The 17,594-nt window shown below is 37.0% G+C and overlaps 1 protein-coding gene across 5 annotated transcripts in view; it reads left to right on the top strand.

Annotated features, from left to right (window-relative positions):
* LOC127446003 (potassium voltage-gated channel subfamily KQT member 2-like) overlaps positions 1-17,594 on the top strand; it is a 75,980-nt gene that overhangs the window by 49,511 nt on the left and 8,875 nt on the right. For 2 of the 5 annotated variants that reach the window (XM_051706589.1, XM_051706590.1), the window contains 4 exons: positions 3,859-3,967; positions 6,101-6,232; positions 9,289-9,384; positions 11,990-12,113. In XM_051706589.1, the coding sequence (XP_051562549.1) occupies positions 3,859-3,967; positions 6,101-6,232; positions 9,289-9,384; positions 11,990-12,113 (461 nt within the window). Of the gene's footprint in view, positions 1-3,858; positions 3,968-6,100; positions 6,233-9,288; positions 9,385-11,989; positions 12,114-17,594 lie in introns of those variants that run through there. The other 3 variants (XM_051706587.1, XM_051706586.1, XM_051706588.1) reach the window with 2 other exon arrangements.

The following is a 17,594-nucleotide window of genomic DNA, read 5'->3' as shown; positions in this document are numbered from 1 at the left end:
TCTGAATTCAAAGTGGCTACACTCCTGCATGTGAGGAAATCTAGTTATAGACTTGATGAGAAAATTCTCCAAATGCAATCTGAAGCCATCGTGCTTGCACCGCAGTGCTGTGGAACGACTTTCCAACCTCATTAGGGCTGTTTCAGGCATCATAATTCACTCACGGATTTGGAGCGCTACAGTTGTTGGTTTATTCGACATTATTAGCACAGGTAGATTTATTTTTACACACCTGCCCAATGCCAGATGGTCTGTGCTTACAAATGAGAACACAGCAGACACTGTGGCCCAAAACGACTGAAGCAATCAGTATTTGCATGGGTATAATAAGAAATGGTGCTGGGTTCGTTTTATTTAAGTAGTGATGACTATATAAGTGGTTCCCAACTGGTGGGTTGTCGTGACCCAAAAATGGGTTACAGTTCTGTTTTAGGTATGCAGAGACAGCAGGGAAAACTAATGCTTAATGCAAATAATAAAATGCAACTAACCATATAATCGAATTCATTACAAACTGAGGAGAAAATGTGGCATCTTTTGTTGTTGATGTCAAAGGCCGTCGCTTGGTAGAAGCTTGTCAGATTACACAGATGTCAACATGGACAGGTTTTGTAAGATGCCCTCATCCTCAAAAACCAGGAACAAAACTACACAAGTTAAAAAAAATGCTACACCACAGGATAAAATGACGTCTAAGATTTACTTAATTTTAATTTCGCAAGTTTTTGCACACAGTTTTTCTTAGTAAATTTTAGTGGTAAAAAATTAAGTAAAATCTACTTAACTTCATGACCTAATATTGATTAAAGTGAGAGAGTAAATTAAACTTAAACGTTTCTGTTAATACAGTAACTTTTACTTATAAACCTGATGTATATGCCACTTAAATAAACATTTTATTAGAAAATGTCACATTTTAAACTTCCCTTGTAACACGTTTAATCATGTACCACATGACATATGAACAGTTTCCATAGGGAAGCTCAAAGCATGCTATCTACTAGACAACATACGTTGTAGGGATACGCACCCAGACCTCAACACAATCAACAGATAGTTTTTTTTTTTTACCATAAACAGGTAATTTTGCGTAGAAAATTAACTTCAGATTTTATAAAACAAGTTAATAAATGTAACAACAAAAATCAACAATAAAAACGGTGAAAATAAACTTGCAAACAGTGAAACTGTTTTATGCTGGCAACACCGGCTTCGAAAAGTTACGTCAGGTTTACTATTTTATTCACCTGTGAAATGTACTCAAATTAGCAGATAAAAATGACGTTTTAATATGTTAGGATTGATACAAGATGACGCATTGTAAAGATAACAAACAATAATAAATAGCATTCATTTTTAAGCTAGAGCATTAATTTTTATATATTTGAATTTTGTACAAGTGTAGAATTTACTTAATATTTTCAAAATTATGCTTTAAATTATTCAGTGTAGAAAGTACTTAAATCTTTTCTGCTAGATTTACTTTACCACACAATAATTTTATTCAGTGCAAAAATATTAAAAATATGTTAGGTGTTTAGGACTGTGTTGGGTCGACACAAAAATTTGGATCCTGTCGCAAAACCATTTGAGAACTATTGCTGAAGAAACACAACAATTCAAAAAAATAATTTTCAAAATCATTAAACCATAACCCAACCCTTACACTAAACCCTAACCACTAACCCTAACCGCTAACCCTAAACCTAACCCAAACCTAACCCCTAAACCTAAACCCTAACCCCTAAACTAACCCAACACAACAATTATCCTTAAACCTAAACCCTAACCCCTAACCCTAACACAACCCTTACCCTAAACCCTAACCGCTTACCCTTAACCTAACCCAACCTTTACCCTACACCCTAACCCCTAAACCTAACCCTAACCCCTAACCCAACCCAACCCAACAATTACCCTTAAACTTAAACCCTAACCTCTAACCTAACCCAACCCAACAATTACCCTTAAAACTAAACCTTAACCCCTAACCCTAACCTAACCCAACCCTTACCCTAAACCCTAACCCCTAACCGCTTACCCTTAACCTAACCCAACCCTTACCCTAGACCCTAACCCCTAAACCTAAACCCTAACCCCTAACCTAACCCAACCCAACAATTACCCTTAAACTTAAACCCTAACCTCTAACCTAAACCAACACATCAATTACCCTTAAACCTAAACTCTAACCCCTAAACCTAACCTAAACCAACCCAACAATTACCCTTAAACCTAAACCCTGACCCCTAACCTAACCCAACCCAACAATTACCCCTAAACTTAAACCCTAACCCCTAACCTAACCCAACCCAACAATTACCCTTAAACCTAAACCCTAACCCCTAACCTAACCCAACCCAACCCTTACCCTAAACCCTAACCCCTAACCGCTTACCCTTAACCTATCCCAACCCTTACCCTACACCCTAACCCCTAACCCTAACCCCTAACCTAACCCAACAATTACCCTTAAAAATAAACCCTAACCTCTAACCTAACCCAGCCCAACAATTACCCTTAAACCTAAACCCTAACCCCTAACCCTAACCTAACCCAACCCAACAATTGCCCTTAAACCTAAACCCTAACCCCTAACCTAACCCAACCCAACAATTACCCTTAAACCTAAACCCTAACCCCTAACCTAACCCAACCCAACAATTACCCCTAAACCTAAACCCTAACCCCTAACCTAACCCAACCCAACAATTACCCTTAAACCTAAACCCTAACCCCTAACCTAATCCAACCCAACCCTTACCCTAAATCCTAACCCTACCTAACCCTATTTCTAAACCTACCCGTACCTCAACCTCAGTAGCAGCAAATATGAATCTTGCGAGAATTTAGCTGAAAAACATGCAGTTGCACAATAAATAAATTGTATTGTGTGTTTTTAAGTTAGTACATAGTAGTTAAAGACATCTAATATAAAGTGGGACCTAATGTTTCTACAATGAATCCACAGAGAAACTGTAAGTCAAACTAGCACGTAGGAAATAGTGAATGTTTATTACTGTTTACTTATACATTGACCCCAAAATGTATTTGTTCACTTAAGTCACACTTAATGTGTAAATGTCATTGCATTAGATAAGAAAATATGAAAGCAAATGCTACTGGAGCTTTAACTTCTCTTTTCTTCACTGAGTGATTTTTGCTCAATGACTTTGAATCAACTGGTGTCTTGGTGATTTTTAGTGGATGTATATGTTCAGTTCCCTTCAAGTTCAGCGCATTAACTATGCACTTGTTCCACTAACTTTAAAAGTGTGACACTACTTTTTGCTTTTATATTTTGTCATCTAATTCAGTGACAGTTATGCATTTCAAGTGTGGCTTGTATTGTTTGGGGCCACTGTATGGCTTTGTTCATGGTCACGTGACTGTGCACACAGACAGCTTTACAAAAATGCATATTCGCTGGCTCAGTAAATGCTATTTTTTGGGCCACAGTTGTCTTAGTTTCCCTCAAAAGCTCTCAGACCCACTTGCCCAAACCCTGTTTTTGCACTCTGCCAATATGACCCAACTTGGGCTGTGTTTCCAAAAAGCATCGCAAGCTTAAGTAGATCATAGAGACCATTGGCGCCAATGGATTCTACGATCTACTTAGACTTATGATGCTTTTGGGAAATGCAGCCCTGGCCGGTTAGAAAACTGACTTTGAGCTTGAACTGCGCTAAACCGTCTACTGTCCACCGCCACACCGAAGCTGTTCCAATCAACAGAGTTAATGGCTGTGGCTTGATCCTGCTAAGTTCCATTCTAGAGAGATAGAATGAAGTTAAATGAAAGGTTAGGGGTTAGTTGACTAACTCCAGAGTCCTCCTGTCCTCATGTTGTGTTTTGTAGAAGCCAGCCTGCCTGGAGAAGACATTGTTGATGACAATAAGAGCTGCCATTGTGAGTTTGTCCCTCAAGATTTAACGCCGGGACTAAAAGTTACCATCAGGGCTGTGTGGTAAGCAAAGATGAAAGAGGAAGCTTTACTCAACGGGGATCCTAATACCCATCAGACTTGCATATTATTAATCATAATATACCAGTCTGCATCACATAAGAATACTTTCTAAACTCATATTTTATCTGAATGTACCTAAGTTACAAAAACTTGTTACATTCAATATTTTGAACCTTTCATTACACACCTTCATTCCTCAGATTCATGCCAGCAACTCTTAATGCATGTGACATTTTGAAAATTAAAGGTCGGTATCAACGTATTAGCTAGAGAAAATATATCAGTCTCTGGGACTCGGTTAAGGGCTATTTGGGTGAATTGGGTGAAAAAAAGTGTTCAGGTCATATTTCAAACCCAAACTCAAAAGAAAAAAAAAGAGAAACTGTATTTTGTATAAAGAAAATTAAGCCAGTTTTTGGTCAAAAATTGTTTTTATTTGTACTTATTTTTTATCATGACATTTAAGCACATTTACTTTTTACTGTAATACAATGTTATTTTGGGTAACACTTTACAACAAGATTGTATTTCTAACATGAGTTAACTACATTAGCTACTGTAACATGAATTAATTCTAAAGAAAAGTTTTAAACCAATTTTCTACGTACAGTATACTAATACATTTTTTAGAGTAAAAGTTGCATATATTGACATTAGTTAATGTAACATGAACTAACAAGGAATTATAGTATCTTAATACATCAACATTAACCTAGATAAATAAATGCTGTAAAAAAAAAAAAAAAAAAAATTGTTCAATGTTGATGAAACCAAATCCATAAATTATTGTTAATGAATAGAACCTTATTGTTAAATGTTACTGATTTTTTATTGTTGAAATCAGCATGAATTAAAAGCATTACAGTAAATACTACCATCATTTTTTAGTTCCCTCGCAATAAGCTTTACGTTCCCTTGTAATAAGTTTTGCGTTCCCTTGTAATAATTTTTGAGTTCCCTCGCAATAAGTTTTGCGTTCCCTTGTAATAATTTTTGCGTTCACTTGTAATCATTTTTGTGTTCCCTCGCAATAAGTTTTGCGTTCCCTCGTAATAAGTTTTGCGTTCCCTCGTAATAAGCTTTGCGTTCCCTCGTAATAAGTTTTGCGTTCTCTCGCAATAAGTTTTGCGTTCCCTCGTAATACGTTTTGCGTTCCCTCGTAATAAGCTTTGCGTTCCCTCGTAATAAGTTTTGCGTTCCCTCTTAATAAGCTTTGTGTTCCCTCGTAATAAGTTTTGCGTTCCCTCGTAATAAGCTTTGCGTTCCCTTGTAATACGTTTTGCGTTCAATGTTGATGAAACCAAATCCATAAATTATTGATAATGAATAGAACCTTATTGTTAAGTGTTACTGATTTTTTATTGTTGAAATCAGCATGAATTAAAAGCATTACAGTAAATACTACCATCATTTTTGAGTTCCCTCACAATAAGCTTTACGTTCCCTTGTAATAAGTTTTGCGTTCTCTCGTAATAATTTTTGAGTTCCCTCGCAATAAGCTTTACGTTCCCTTGCAATAAGTTTTGCGTTCCCTTGTAATAATTTTTGCGTTCACTTGTAATCATTTTTGTGTTCCCTCGCAATAAGTTTTGCGTTCCCTCATAATAAGTTTTGCGTTCCCTCGTAATAAGCTTTGCGTTCCCTCGTAATAAGTTTTGCGTTCCCTCGTAATAAGTTTTGCGTTCCCTTGTAATAAGTTTTGCGTTCCCTCATCATAATTTTGCATTCTACAAATACCATAGTATTTGTAGAAAAATCTAAATAACCACAAAATTATTATTTGTATTACCATAGTTTTTGTTTTCCTGTATTAGTACTTTGGTTTTGCTACAAATATAAATGTTAAAATATGGTTACTGAAGTAAAACCATGGTAAATTCATTGCGAGGGCAAGCAAAACTTATTGCAGGGAAGCGCAAAACTATTTCAGAAAAAAAATCCCACAAATGTTCTTAATTGTCAATAGGTTTTTTTATTTTTATTTTATTTTTTATTTATGAAATATGTAATTTCGAATTTCTTTCTTTTGATTTTTAAGGTGAAACATGACATGGACATGTTCTTGAACAAATACATCTGGTTCACTGACTTCTTGTTTATAAAGTTTTGTGTGTGACTTCTTTGTCTCTGTAGTATTATGCGGTTTATGGTGTCCAAGAGAAAGTTTAAAGAGAGTCTGCGGCCGTATGATGTGATGGATGTTATCGAGCAGTATTCTGCTGGACACCTCGACATGCTGGCGAGAATTAAAAACCTGCAGTCCAGGCAAGAGCTGATGCACAAACCAAATCTCTCCTTCACTCTTCTCTTATCTCACTCACTCATTCCTCCATCAAACATAAGGATGAACACTTCTCATAAATATTACACAACTGGTTGTTTTCTTATATTTTTGCATGGCCTAGTTTTCTAGCCGTTTGTGACCTTTGATGTTTATATCTGTCAGAAAACCAAACACTGTTGCAGTAACTCTTCAAGGTAATGTGTTTATGATTTGTCCTTTTGTGGTGTTTCGTTTGATCAAATATGTCCATTGAGAATCATTAATAATTTTGCTTATTGAGTTAAAATCAGGGTTATTTCATTATAGCAAAGTGTAGTAGCATATCAAAGCAAGTGCCATTTAACAAAAATAATATTTTAAAATCTAATGCAATGACATTCAAACTTTTTACACTGTAAACCCTAATAATTTAGCAGAACTAAAAAAAAATGTGAGGCAATCAGTTACATACATTTTTTAAGTTAATAAACTCCCATGTTTAAGTTAATATAACTTTCAGATTTTGATTTTGTACTACACATGCATGTTAATTGCTCTTAACTTGAAATATTGAGTAATTGAGATAACTTATACATTTGAATGGCACTTAACTTTAAATGTAACTCTTTGGCTGAACTTAAAATTATCAATAAAGCTTATAACACTTAATTTTAACATTTACTCTCCCTGTCGAATGCCATGCTACGGAGCCCCTTAGAGGACAAGTTGGAGATTTTTTCAGAAATAATTTTACATAGTTCACAATAAGTTTTACATGCCCTCACAATAGTTTTACGTTCCCTCGCAATAAGTTTTGCGTATCCTCGCAATAGTTTTACGTTCTCTTGCAGTAGTTTTACGTTCCCTCACATTAAGTTTTGCATTCCCTCGCAATAGTTTTACGTTCCCTCGCAATAAGTTTTGCATTCCCTTGCAATAAGTTTTGTGTATCCTCGCAACAGATTTACATTCCCTCACAATAAGTTTTGCCTTCCTTATAATAAGTTTTACATTCCCTTATAATAAGTTTTGCATTCCCTCGCAATAAGTTTTGCGTATCCTCGCAATAAGTTTTGAGTATCCTCGCAATAAGTTTTGCGTATCTTCGCAATAAGTTTCGAGTATCCTCGCAATACGTTTTGCGTATCCTCGCAATACGTTTTGCGTATCTTCGCAATGTTTTGCGTATCCTCGTAATAAGTTTTGCATATCCTCGCAATAAGTTTTGCGTATCTTCGCAATAAGTTTTGCGTATCCTCGCAATAAGTTTCACGTATCCTCGCAATAAATTTCGCATATCTTCGCAATACGTTTTGCGTATCCTCACAATAAGTTTTGCGTATCTTCGCAATATGTTTTCGTATCCTCGCAATATGTTTTGCGTATCTTCGCAATATGTTTTGCGTATCCTCGCAATAAGTTTTGAGTATCCTCGCAATAAGTTTTGAGTATCCTCGCAATAAGTTTTGCGTATCTTCGCAATATGTTTTGCGTATCCTCTCAATATGTTTTGCGTATCTTGGCAATATGTTTTGCGTATCCTCGCAATACGTTTTGCGTATCCTCGCAATAAGTTTTGTGTATCCTCGCAATAAGTTTTTCGTATCTTCGCAATGTTTTCGTATCCTTGCAATATGTTTTGCGTATCTTCGCAATATGTTTTGCGTATCCTCGCAATAAGTTTTGAGTATCCTCGCAATAAGTTTTGCGTATCTTCGCAATATGTTTTGCGTATCCACGCAATATGTTTTGCGCATCTTGGCAATATGTTTTGCGTATCCTCGCAATACGTTTTGCGTATCCTCGCAATAAGTTTTGTGTATCCTCGCAATAAGTTTTGCGTATCTTCGCAATAAGTTTTGCGTATCCTCGCAATACGTTTTACATATCCTCGCAATAGTTTTACATTCCCTCGCAATACGATTTTACGTATCTCTCATAATAAGTTTTACATATCCTCGCAATAGATTTACATTCCCTCACAATAAGTTTTACGTGCCTTTGCAATAAGTTTTGCATATCCTCACAATAGTTTTACGTTCCCTTGCAGTAGTTTTACGTTCCGTCACAATAAGTTTTGCATTCCCTCGCAATAAGTTTGCATATCCTCGCAATAAGTTTGCATATCCTCGCAATAAGTTTTGTGTATGCTCGCAATAGATTTATATTACCTCACAATAAGTTTTGTGTCCCCTTAAAATAAGTTTTGCATTCCCTCGCAATAAGTTTCGCTTGCACTCGCAATACTTTTGCGTTCCCTCGCAGTAAATTGTCTATGGTTTTACTACAGTAACCATATTTTAACCATAATATTCATAGTGGAACCATAGTGATAATACAGGAAAACGTAAATTATGGTTATAAAAATCATAATTTTGTGATGGTTTACCATGGTATTTGTAGTCAAATCAAAATTATGATTTTTATTACCATAGTTTTTGTTTTCCTATATTATTGATATAGTTTTATTATAAATGTATTGTGAGGCAATGCAAAACTATTCCAGAAAGAAATGTCCATCCTGTCATGTAAGGGCAAAGCTTGCTGGGTTCATTAATCTCAAAACAATAATTAACAATTAATTATTTTGAGCATTAGGGTTTACAGTATAAGTGTTACAACTTAAGTGAACAAATTCACCGTGTATATTTAAGCTATTTCTATCATGTTACTCTTATTTTAGGGAAAGTCTTCTGTATAGATAAATTAATGTTTCTATGTAACCAAGTGATTTTCAAAGATATGTAAATATATTCCTGCTTTTCAGCAAGTACATTTTTAAAACATTCAAGGCATACTTTAAACATTCTGCATGTTGATCATCCGATATCGGTCAACGAGTTTTTTGTCGTAATAAATGAATACTTTTCTGTTCATTTCATAAAGTATGTCTGGAATATATTTTCACATATTGGAATCTGTCAGTATGTTGTAGTGTGTTTTTATGTTTGTTTGTTTGTGTTTCTCCCCATCTCATGCCGATATGTCCTGACATTTGCGCTGGTCCGTGTCACGTCATTTTGCGTTGTACTGTCCTCTCCTCTATTTGCTTTGCCAGGTTAGATATGATATTGGGTCCTCCGGGTCCCAGCACCCCTCGCCAAAAGAAGTGTTCAACCAAAGAAGGCAAAGAGTCGCCCCAGTACCCTTCTAGGTTAGGACGCACCAGTCTGCATCTCGCGGGCCTGCGTTAGTGCTCTGTCCTGATTATAACTGGATGTGCTGAGAAAAAAATAAAGAAACCTGGTTCTGTTTCAGACTACATTACTAGTAGAAAGTGTACAGAAAGCTTAGTCAATCAGTTACCGCAAACTTCCATTGTTCAACATTTTCAGATTGAAACAAAAATTATAGTGTACATATTTTCAAGCTTAAACTTACAGTATGCACTGCTAAAATTGCAGTTTTATCTTGTTTCCAGTAAAAATATCTAAACCCAGATAGCACCCGTTCATCTTCGAGATATCTGTATAAGAGCATTTCATCTGGAAAGCATCACATTTTAATTAACATCTGATAAACATCTTAAAAGAGAAGAATGTCTTTTGTATTGCAGATGAGCAATCAATCTAAACAATACGTCTTCCAGATGTAAACACACACATCAAATAGGCGCCTGGGAGTTGTACGTGTGCTATCAGGGAACATTTTTAAAACAAGATGCATTTACTTGAGAAGTAAAATAATAGAGAGATCATTTTGATATATTAAAATATTTTAATAAGATATATTAATATATATATATATATATATATATATATATATATATATATATATATATATATATATATATATATATATATTTATTTATTTATTTATTTTTTTGAGAATAGGCATGCATCTTGAATTAAGTAAAAAATAAAAAAAATACCATATTGGCAAGTTTTTTTATTTTTTATTTTTTTATTTTTTTATGAAGCATAAATATATATATATATATTAAGCATAAATCCAACAAAGATTGGTGACGTTCATGCATAAAATAAGATAAAACAATTTGTCAAAGCGCTAAGAAAAATGCACTTAATTCAAGATGTAAACAAGTCTTAATATTAATTTTCTTCTCAAGTAAAGGCGTCTTGTTTTAAGGATGTTTAGAAATTTTTACTGGAAAACAAGATGCCTTTACTTGAGAAGCAAATGTTGTGAGATTAGTTTTATATCTTTAATTTTCTTAAGATATTAAGATTTTTTTTAAGAGAACAGACATGCATCTTGAATTACCTTTCTTTCTTTTTTTACCATATTTGCACGCAGTTCTTTTCTTGTTTTAAGCATAAATCCAACAAAAATTGGCGAGGTTTACGTTTAAAATAAAATGAAACAATTTTGTCAAAGGGCTAAGAAAAATGCACTTAATTCAAGATGCAAACAAGTCTTATTATTCTTTTTCTTATCAAGTAAAGGCGTCTTGTTTTAAGGATGTTTAGACATTTTTACTGGAAAAAAAGACAAAATGTACACATGGTAAAAAATATCATTTTCTTACTGAGAAGTTTTGTCGTATTTCCCGATAAAAATATCTAAACATCCTTAAAACAAGATGCATGTAGTTGAGAAGAAAAACTGTGTGAGATATTAAGACTTGTTTACATCTTGAATTGAGTTTATTTGTCTTACCTCTTTTGATTTCTAAGCCCTCTTTTGTTTATCTTGTTTTAGGCATTATCGTTTCTAAATTTTGTTAGATTAAAGTTAGTAATTTTTAGATGTTTTTACTGGAAAACAAGACACAAATACTAGTAAAGAAAATGACTTTTTGCAATGTAAACTATATTACCTTCTTGCAATTCTTTTAGGTCACTAGCTGTTTTTCCATCAACACTAAACACTTGAGGCAGCTTCCAATAAGTTGGCATTGCTAATAAACTCTTAATTAACTTCCTGAACTTTACTGGTACTAGAACTAATTACAAGTGTTTTACGGTGACATTTGGTGGAGAGAAGAGCAGAACTAAATATCACATATGGGTGAGTTACTAGTCATGTAGCTGAACACAAACTGGTTAAGCTAGTTTGCCTGCACCGCTGAATGAAATGGATAGTGAACCACAAAAAGCAACAAATGCAGATGCACCAAATCTTTATTTAATTGTATTTAGCCTTGCTTTCCTATGCATGTTGGCCTGGCATTATTTAAGGCATGCCATGTAATGCACAATAACCGTCTTAAAATATCAGAAGCATAAGAATCTTATTTGTTATATATTTATTTTTGTACTTCTATGTAAGTGCTGTTTTCGAGATATCAGCAGGGCATGCTTGATTTTCACTGTTCTGCTGAGCACACGCAGTGGTTATTTTGAAACAAAAAATAAAACAGTCTGGTGGGCCTGGCTCTTTCTGTCCAATCCCCTCTGTCTATCTGTGTGTGGACACACCCACTCATTATCATATCCCGCCCTCTGCATGCATTCATTTATATCTCATAATGATTTCTTTAAATGGCCAATATATAAATCTTTTATATTAATATTGGTTTATTATTGTTCAGGTGACTGACAACAATGCCATAAATACATCTGTAAAGGAAGTATTTATTAATTTTGTGAATTTTATAACAAAAATATGATATAAATTGGACTTAAAATACTAATATAAAGAAATCTAGTGTATATAACAGTTGGTTATTATCAAAAAAAGGGATTTGTATTGTTTAACTTGTTTAATGTATTACACATCACTGTAGATTTTGATGACACTTGATGAGTTGTCAGGTTCGTATTCTCGATGTTTCCTCTTTGTAAATGAATTATTAGAGTGGATCAGATTGTTGGTCGAGGGGCTCCGGTCACAGATAAAGATCGTCCTAAAGCCACCACAGAAGGAGATCTGCCTGAAGACCCCAGCATGATGGGTCGACTCGGGAAAGTCGAGAAACAGGTCAGTTATTGTTCAGATAGGTAATATGATAGACCTGCTCTTTTGGGTCAGTGCCGTTTCACATAAGTCTACTATATTTACAATATCATAACTTGGAAAATCTCATCTACCAGTATTTACATTTACATTTATTCATTTAGCAGATGCTTTTATCCAAAGCGACTTACAAGAGAGGAAAACATAAGTGAATCATCTTAGGAGACAGTGGTATAAAAAGTGCTGTATTACAAAGTATCACTAGCATCATAATAGTATTCAAAATAGAATAAAGTGCAACAGAAAATGTTTTTTTTTTTTTTTAATGACTGGTTAAGTGCTCATGGAAAAGATGTGTTTTAGTCATTTTTTGAAGACAGAGAGCGAGTCAGCTTCACGGATGGAGTTGGGAAGGTCGTTCCACCAATGTGGTATGATGAAGCTGAAAGTCCGGGAAAGTGTTTTGGTGCCTCATTGTGTTGGTACAAGAAGGCGCCGCTCATTAGCCGACCGCAGGCTTCTAGTGGGCGCGTAGCTCTGCATAAATGATTTTAGGTATGCTGGAGCAGACCCAGTGACTGTTCTGTATGCCAGCATCAGAGCCTTGAATTTGAAACGTGCATCAACCGGCAGCCAGTGGAGAGAGATGAGGAGTGGTGTAACATGTGCTCTCTTTGGTTCATTAAAGACCAGACGTGCTGCTGCATTCTGGATTATTTACAGGGGTCTAATTCTGCATGCAGGGAGGCCTGCAATGAGAGCGTTACAGTAGTCCAGTCTAGTTATGACGAGTGACTGGACAAGCAGTTGTGTGGCATGTTCAGAGAGGAAGGGTCTTATCTTCCTGATATTGTAGAGTGTAAATCTACATGATCTTGTGGTCTTTGAGATGTGGTCTGTGAAATTTAGTCTGTTGTCGATGGTTACCCCTAGATTTCTGACCGATTTGTAAGACCGATTGTAGTTGCACCCAGCTGCATGGTGATGTTGTGTTCAACATCAGGGTTGGCTGGAAAGATGAGGAGTTCAGTCTTGGCTGGGTTGAGTTGCAGGTGGTGCTCCTTCATCCAGGCCGAGATGTCCGCGAGATGTATGGGAAAATGGGAAAACAACAAAATATTTCTGTTGATTTCAGATGAATAAATCTGGTCATTTAAAATAAAAAAAAAATTGCATTATATCTAAACATTCTTAAAACAAGATGCATTCTTGTCTTGTTTTCAGAGAAATCGTTGTTTATTTTTCTTACCCCATTGGCAAATAGTTTTTTTTACTTGTTTTAAACATAATCCCCAACAAATGTAGCTAGATTTCTCTAGAAAACAAGACTTCAAATCAAATCAAATCAAATCACTTTATTGTCACACAGCCATATACACAAGTGCAATGGTGTGTGAAATTCTTGGGTGCAGTTCCGATCAACATAGCAGTCGTGACAGTGATGAGACATACACCAATTTACAATAAACATCAAATTAACACAACACAATTTAAACATCTGTTATACATAATTAAACTCGACTTAAAACATCAAATTAACACAGCACAATTTAAACATCTGTTATACATAATTAAACTCGACTTAAAACATCAAATTAACACAGCACAATTTAAACATCTGTTATACATAATTACACAACTTAAAACATCAAATTAACACAACACAATTTAAACATCTGTTATACACAATTACACTCAACAATATACAATAATAACATACATTGCACAGTATACAATATGCTGTTTTTGTTTTTTGTTTTTTTTTTTTTGTTTTTTACTATATAGATACTATATAGATACACATTATTCAATAAAAATTAAAATATATATGAAAAAAGTATATATATAGAATGTACAGTATTGTACTGTATTGACATTCAGGCTGTCGGTTGATAGTCAGTTGTTAAGAGAGACATAATATAATGACAGTAATATAATTTATGACAGTCCGGTGTGAGATAAAAGAGTAATAAAGTGCAGGGATGATGTATTTTGATCGTGGGAGATCAAGAGTTCAGAAGTCTGATTGCTTGGGGGAAGAAGCTATCATGGAGTCGGCTGGTGCGGGTCCTGATGCTGCGATACCGCCTACCTGATGGTAGCAGTGAGAACAGCCCATGGCTCGGGTGGCTGGAGTCTCTGATGATCCTCCGAGCTTTTTTCACACACCGCCTTGTATATATTTCCTGGAGGGAGGGAAGCTCACCTCCGATGATGTGTTTGGCAGTTCGCACCACCCTTTGCAGTGCTTTGCGGTTGTGGGCAGTGCTATTGCCGTACCAGGCGGAGATGCAGCCAGTCAGGATGCTCTCCACAGTGCAGGTGTAGAACCGTGTGAGGATGTGGCGGTTCATTCCAAACTTCCTCAGCCGTCTCAGGAAGAAAAGGCGCTGATGAGCCTTCTTCACAACGACTTCAGTGTGGACGGACCATGTGAGTTCCTCAGTGATGTGGACACCCAGGAACTTGAAGCTGCTGACTCTCTCCACTGGTGCCCCATTGATGGTGATGGGACTGTGTTCTCTGTCTTTTCTTCTGAAGTCCACCACAAGCTCCTTTGTCTTACTGACGTTGAGGGAGAGGTTGTGCTCCTGACACCAGTGTGTCAGAGTGTGCACCTCCTCTCTGTAGGCTGTTTCATCATTGTCAGTGATCAGACCTACCACCGTCGTGTCATCAGCAAACTTAATGATGGCATTGGAGTTATGTGTTGCCACACAGTCATGTGTGTACAGGGAATACAGTAGTGGGCTGAGAACACAGCCCTGCGGGGCTCCAGTGTTGAGGGTCAGTGATGAGGAGATGTTGCTGCCTATTCTAACCACCTGGCGTCTGCTTGACAGGAAGTCCAGGATCCAGCTGCACAGCGAGCTGTTTAAGCCCAGAGCCCGGAGTTTCTCATCTAGCTTGGAGGGCACTATGGTGTTGAATGCTGAGCTGTAGTCTACAAACAGCATTCTCACATAAGTGTTCTTTTTTTCCAGGTGGGAGAGAGCAGTGTGTATTGTAGATGCAATGGCATCATCAGTGGAGCGGTTGTTACGGTAAGCAAACTGCAGCGGGTCAAGATTGAGTGGTAATACAGAGCAGATGTAATCTCTGATTAGTCTCTCAAAACATTTGCTGATGATGGGGGTCAGAGCAACAGGACGCCAGTCATTTAAACAAGTTATTTTCGATTGTTTTGGAACAGGCACAATGGTGGATGTTTTAAAGCATGTGGGGACTACAGACAAAGAGAGGGAGAGGTTGAAAATGTCCGTAAAAACACCAGCCAGCTGGTTCGCGCACGCTCTGATGACGCGGCCCGGAATGCCGTCTGGACCCGCGGCTTTGCGGATATTCACCCGTCGGAATGATCGGGTTACATCCGCTACAGAGACGGAGAGTGAACTAACCTCTGTAGCTTCGGCCGTGAGAGCTCTCTCCGCGAGGGCGGTGTTATTTCCCTCGAAACGAGCATAAAAAGTATTTAGCTCATCTGGGAGAGAGGCAGCGGTGTTCATGGCGGAGTTTTTATTCCCTTTAAAGTCCGTGATGATGTTAATTCCCTGCCACATGCTTCTAGAGTTGGTGGTGTTAAACTGTCCCTCAATCTTACTCCTGTACTGGCGTTTTGCTGTTTTGATAGTTTTTCGGAGGGCATAACTGGCTTGTTTATGCTCCTCCGCGTTCCCGGAATTAAAAGCGGAGGTCCGCACATTGAGTGCTGCGCGAACATCGCTGTTGATCCACGGCTTCTGATTCGGATAGATTCGCACAGTTCTGGTCGGAATCACTTCCTCTACACACGTTCTGATGAAGCACATTACGCTATCAGCGTAAAGCTCGATGTCGTCATCAGAGGCGGACCGGAACATCTCCCAGTCCGTGCGATCAAAACAGTCTTGTAGCGTAGAGTCTGATTGGTCCGACCAGCACTGGATCGTTCTGAGGGTGGGTGCTTCCTGTTTCAGTTTCTGCCTGTAAGCGGGCAGAAGCAGAATGGAAGAGTGGTCCGATTTTCCAAATGGTGGGCGGGGGAGGGATTTGTAGCCATCCCGGAACGGAGAGTAGCAATGGTCCAAAACCCGGTCCCCTCGTGTGTTGAAACTAATGTGCTGGTGATATTTTGGTGCGACTGATTTTAAACTGGCTTTATTAAAGTCCCCGGTCACAATGAACGCGGCCTCAGGGTGCGCGGTTTCCTGCTCACTTATACTCCCATACAGTTCCTTGAGTGCCCGGTCTGTGTCGGCTTGTGGGGGGATGTACACAGCAGTGATAATGACCGCTGTGAATTCCCTCGGTAGCCAGAATGGTCGACACAGAAGCATAAGAAATTCCAGATCAGGAGAACAGAAAGACTTGATAGAATGTATGTTCCTCTGATCGCACCAGGATTTGTTGATCATAAAACATACACCACCTCCTCTAGTTTTACCTGAGAGGTCTTTCGCTCTGTCCGCTCGGAGCATGGAAAACCCCGCGGGTTCAATGGCTGAGTCTGGAATCTCCGCAGACATCCAAGTTTCCGTAAGGCAGATAACGCAGCAGTCCCTCGTCTCTCGTTGGAAAGAGATCCGCGCTTTCAGCTCGCAGAGCTTGTTATCCAGAGACTGAACATTTGCCAGTAGAATAGTGGGTAGCGGGGGTCGATTTGCGCGGCGTCTTACTCTGATGAGAACGCCGGCTCTGTTTCCCCTTTTCCTCCTGCGTTTCCGCGGCCGTGCTGCCCAGACAAAGGGCTCCGCTTGCGTGTTTGTAAACAGCGGGTCGGCATTGAGGAATGTGAAGTCCGGTTTACGGTGTGAGATCGCTGAGCCAATGTCCAAAAGTGTTTGTCTGTCGTAGACAATAAGGCAGGCAACATCCAAGACAAGAAACATAAGAATTGTAAACAAAACAAACAAACCATTGCTAAGTTGTGTCGGAGCTCGCAACGCAGCAGCCATACTCGGCGCCATCTTGAGTCCACTTAATATCTACAGTAATGTCATTTTTGCATCCTAAGTAATTGTTCTCATTTTAAAGAGATATTTTAAAATAAAAAGAATTTTTTAATAAAATTATACATTTTATATTTTTTATAAAATAGTTAAAATTATTTTATACAATATTATAAAATAAGCATATTTTATTAATTATATGTATTTTACATTTTTTTATTTTTACCACATTTAAATAATTTTTTTCATTATTTAGACATACTTCGTGAGAGTCATCTTACTAGTATATACTGACTACTGTATTTGTTTTACAAGTCTTTATTAATTAGTATTTTTGAATTGTTTTCTAGTAAAAATATCTAAACATTCTTAAAACAAGATAACTAAACTAACTATCTAACTTTAAATTTAGTGAGGTTTATGCTTAAAAGAAGAAAAAACTGTTTGCCAATGGGGTAAGCTTAATTCAAAGGGGAAGCAAGTTTATATTTAAGCATATTTTATTTATTTATTTATTTTTCTTGTTTTAAGCATAAAGTTTACTATATTTTAACAGATTTCTCTGAAAACAATACTT

The sequence above is a fragment of the Myxocyprinus asiaticus genome, chromosome 9 (genome assembly GCF_019703515.2).
Source record: "Myxocyprinus asiaticus isolate MX2 ecotype Aquarium Trade chromosome 9, UBuf_Myxa_2, whole genome shotgun sequence".
NCBI classification, from domain to species: Eukaryota; Metazoa; Chordata; class Actinopteri; order Cypriniformes; family Catostomidae; genus Myxocyprinus; species Myxocyprinus asiaticus.
The sequence above is the reverse complement of the archived record's forward strand: the minus strand, read 5'-3'. Positions and strand labels throughout refer to the sequence as shown.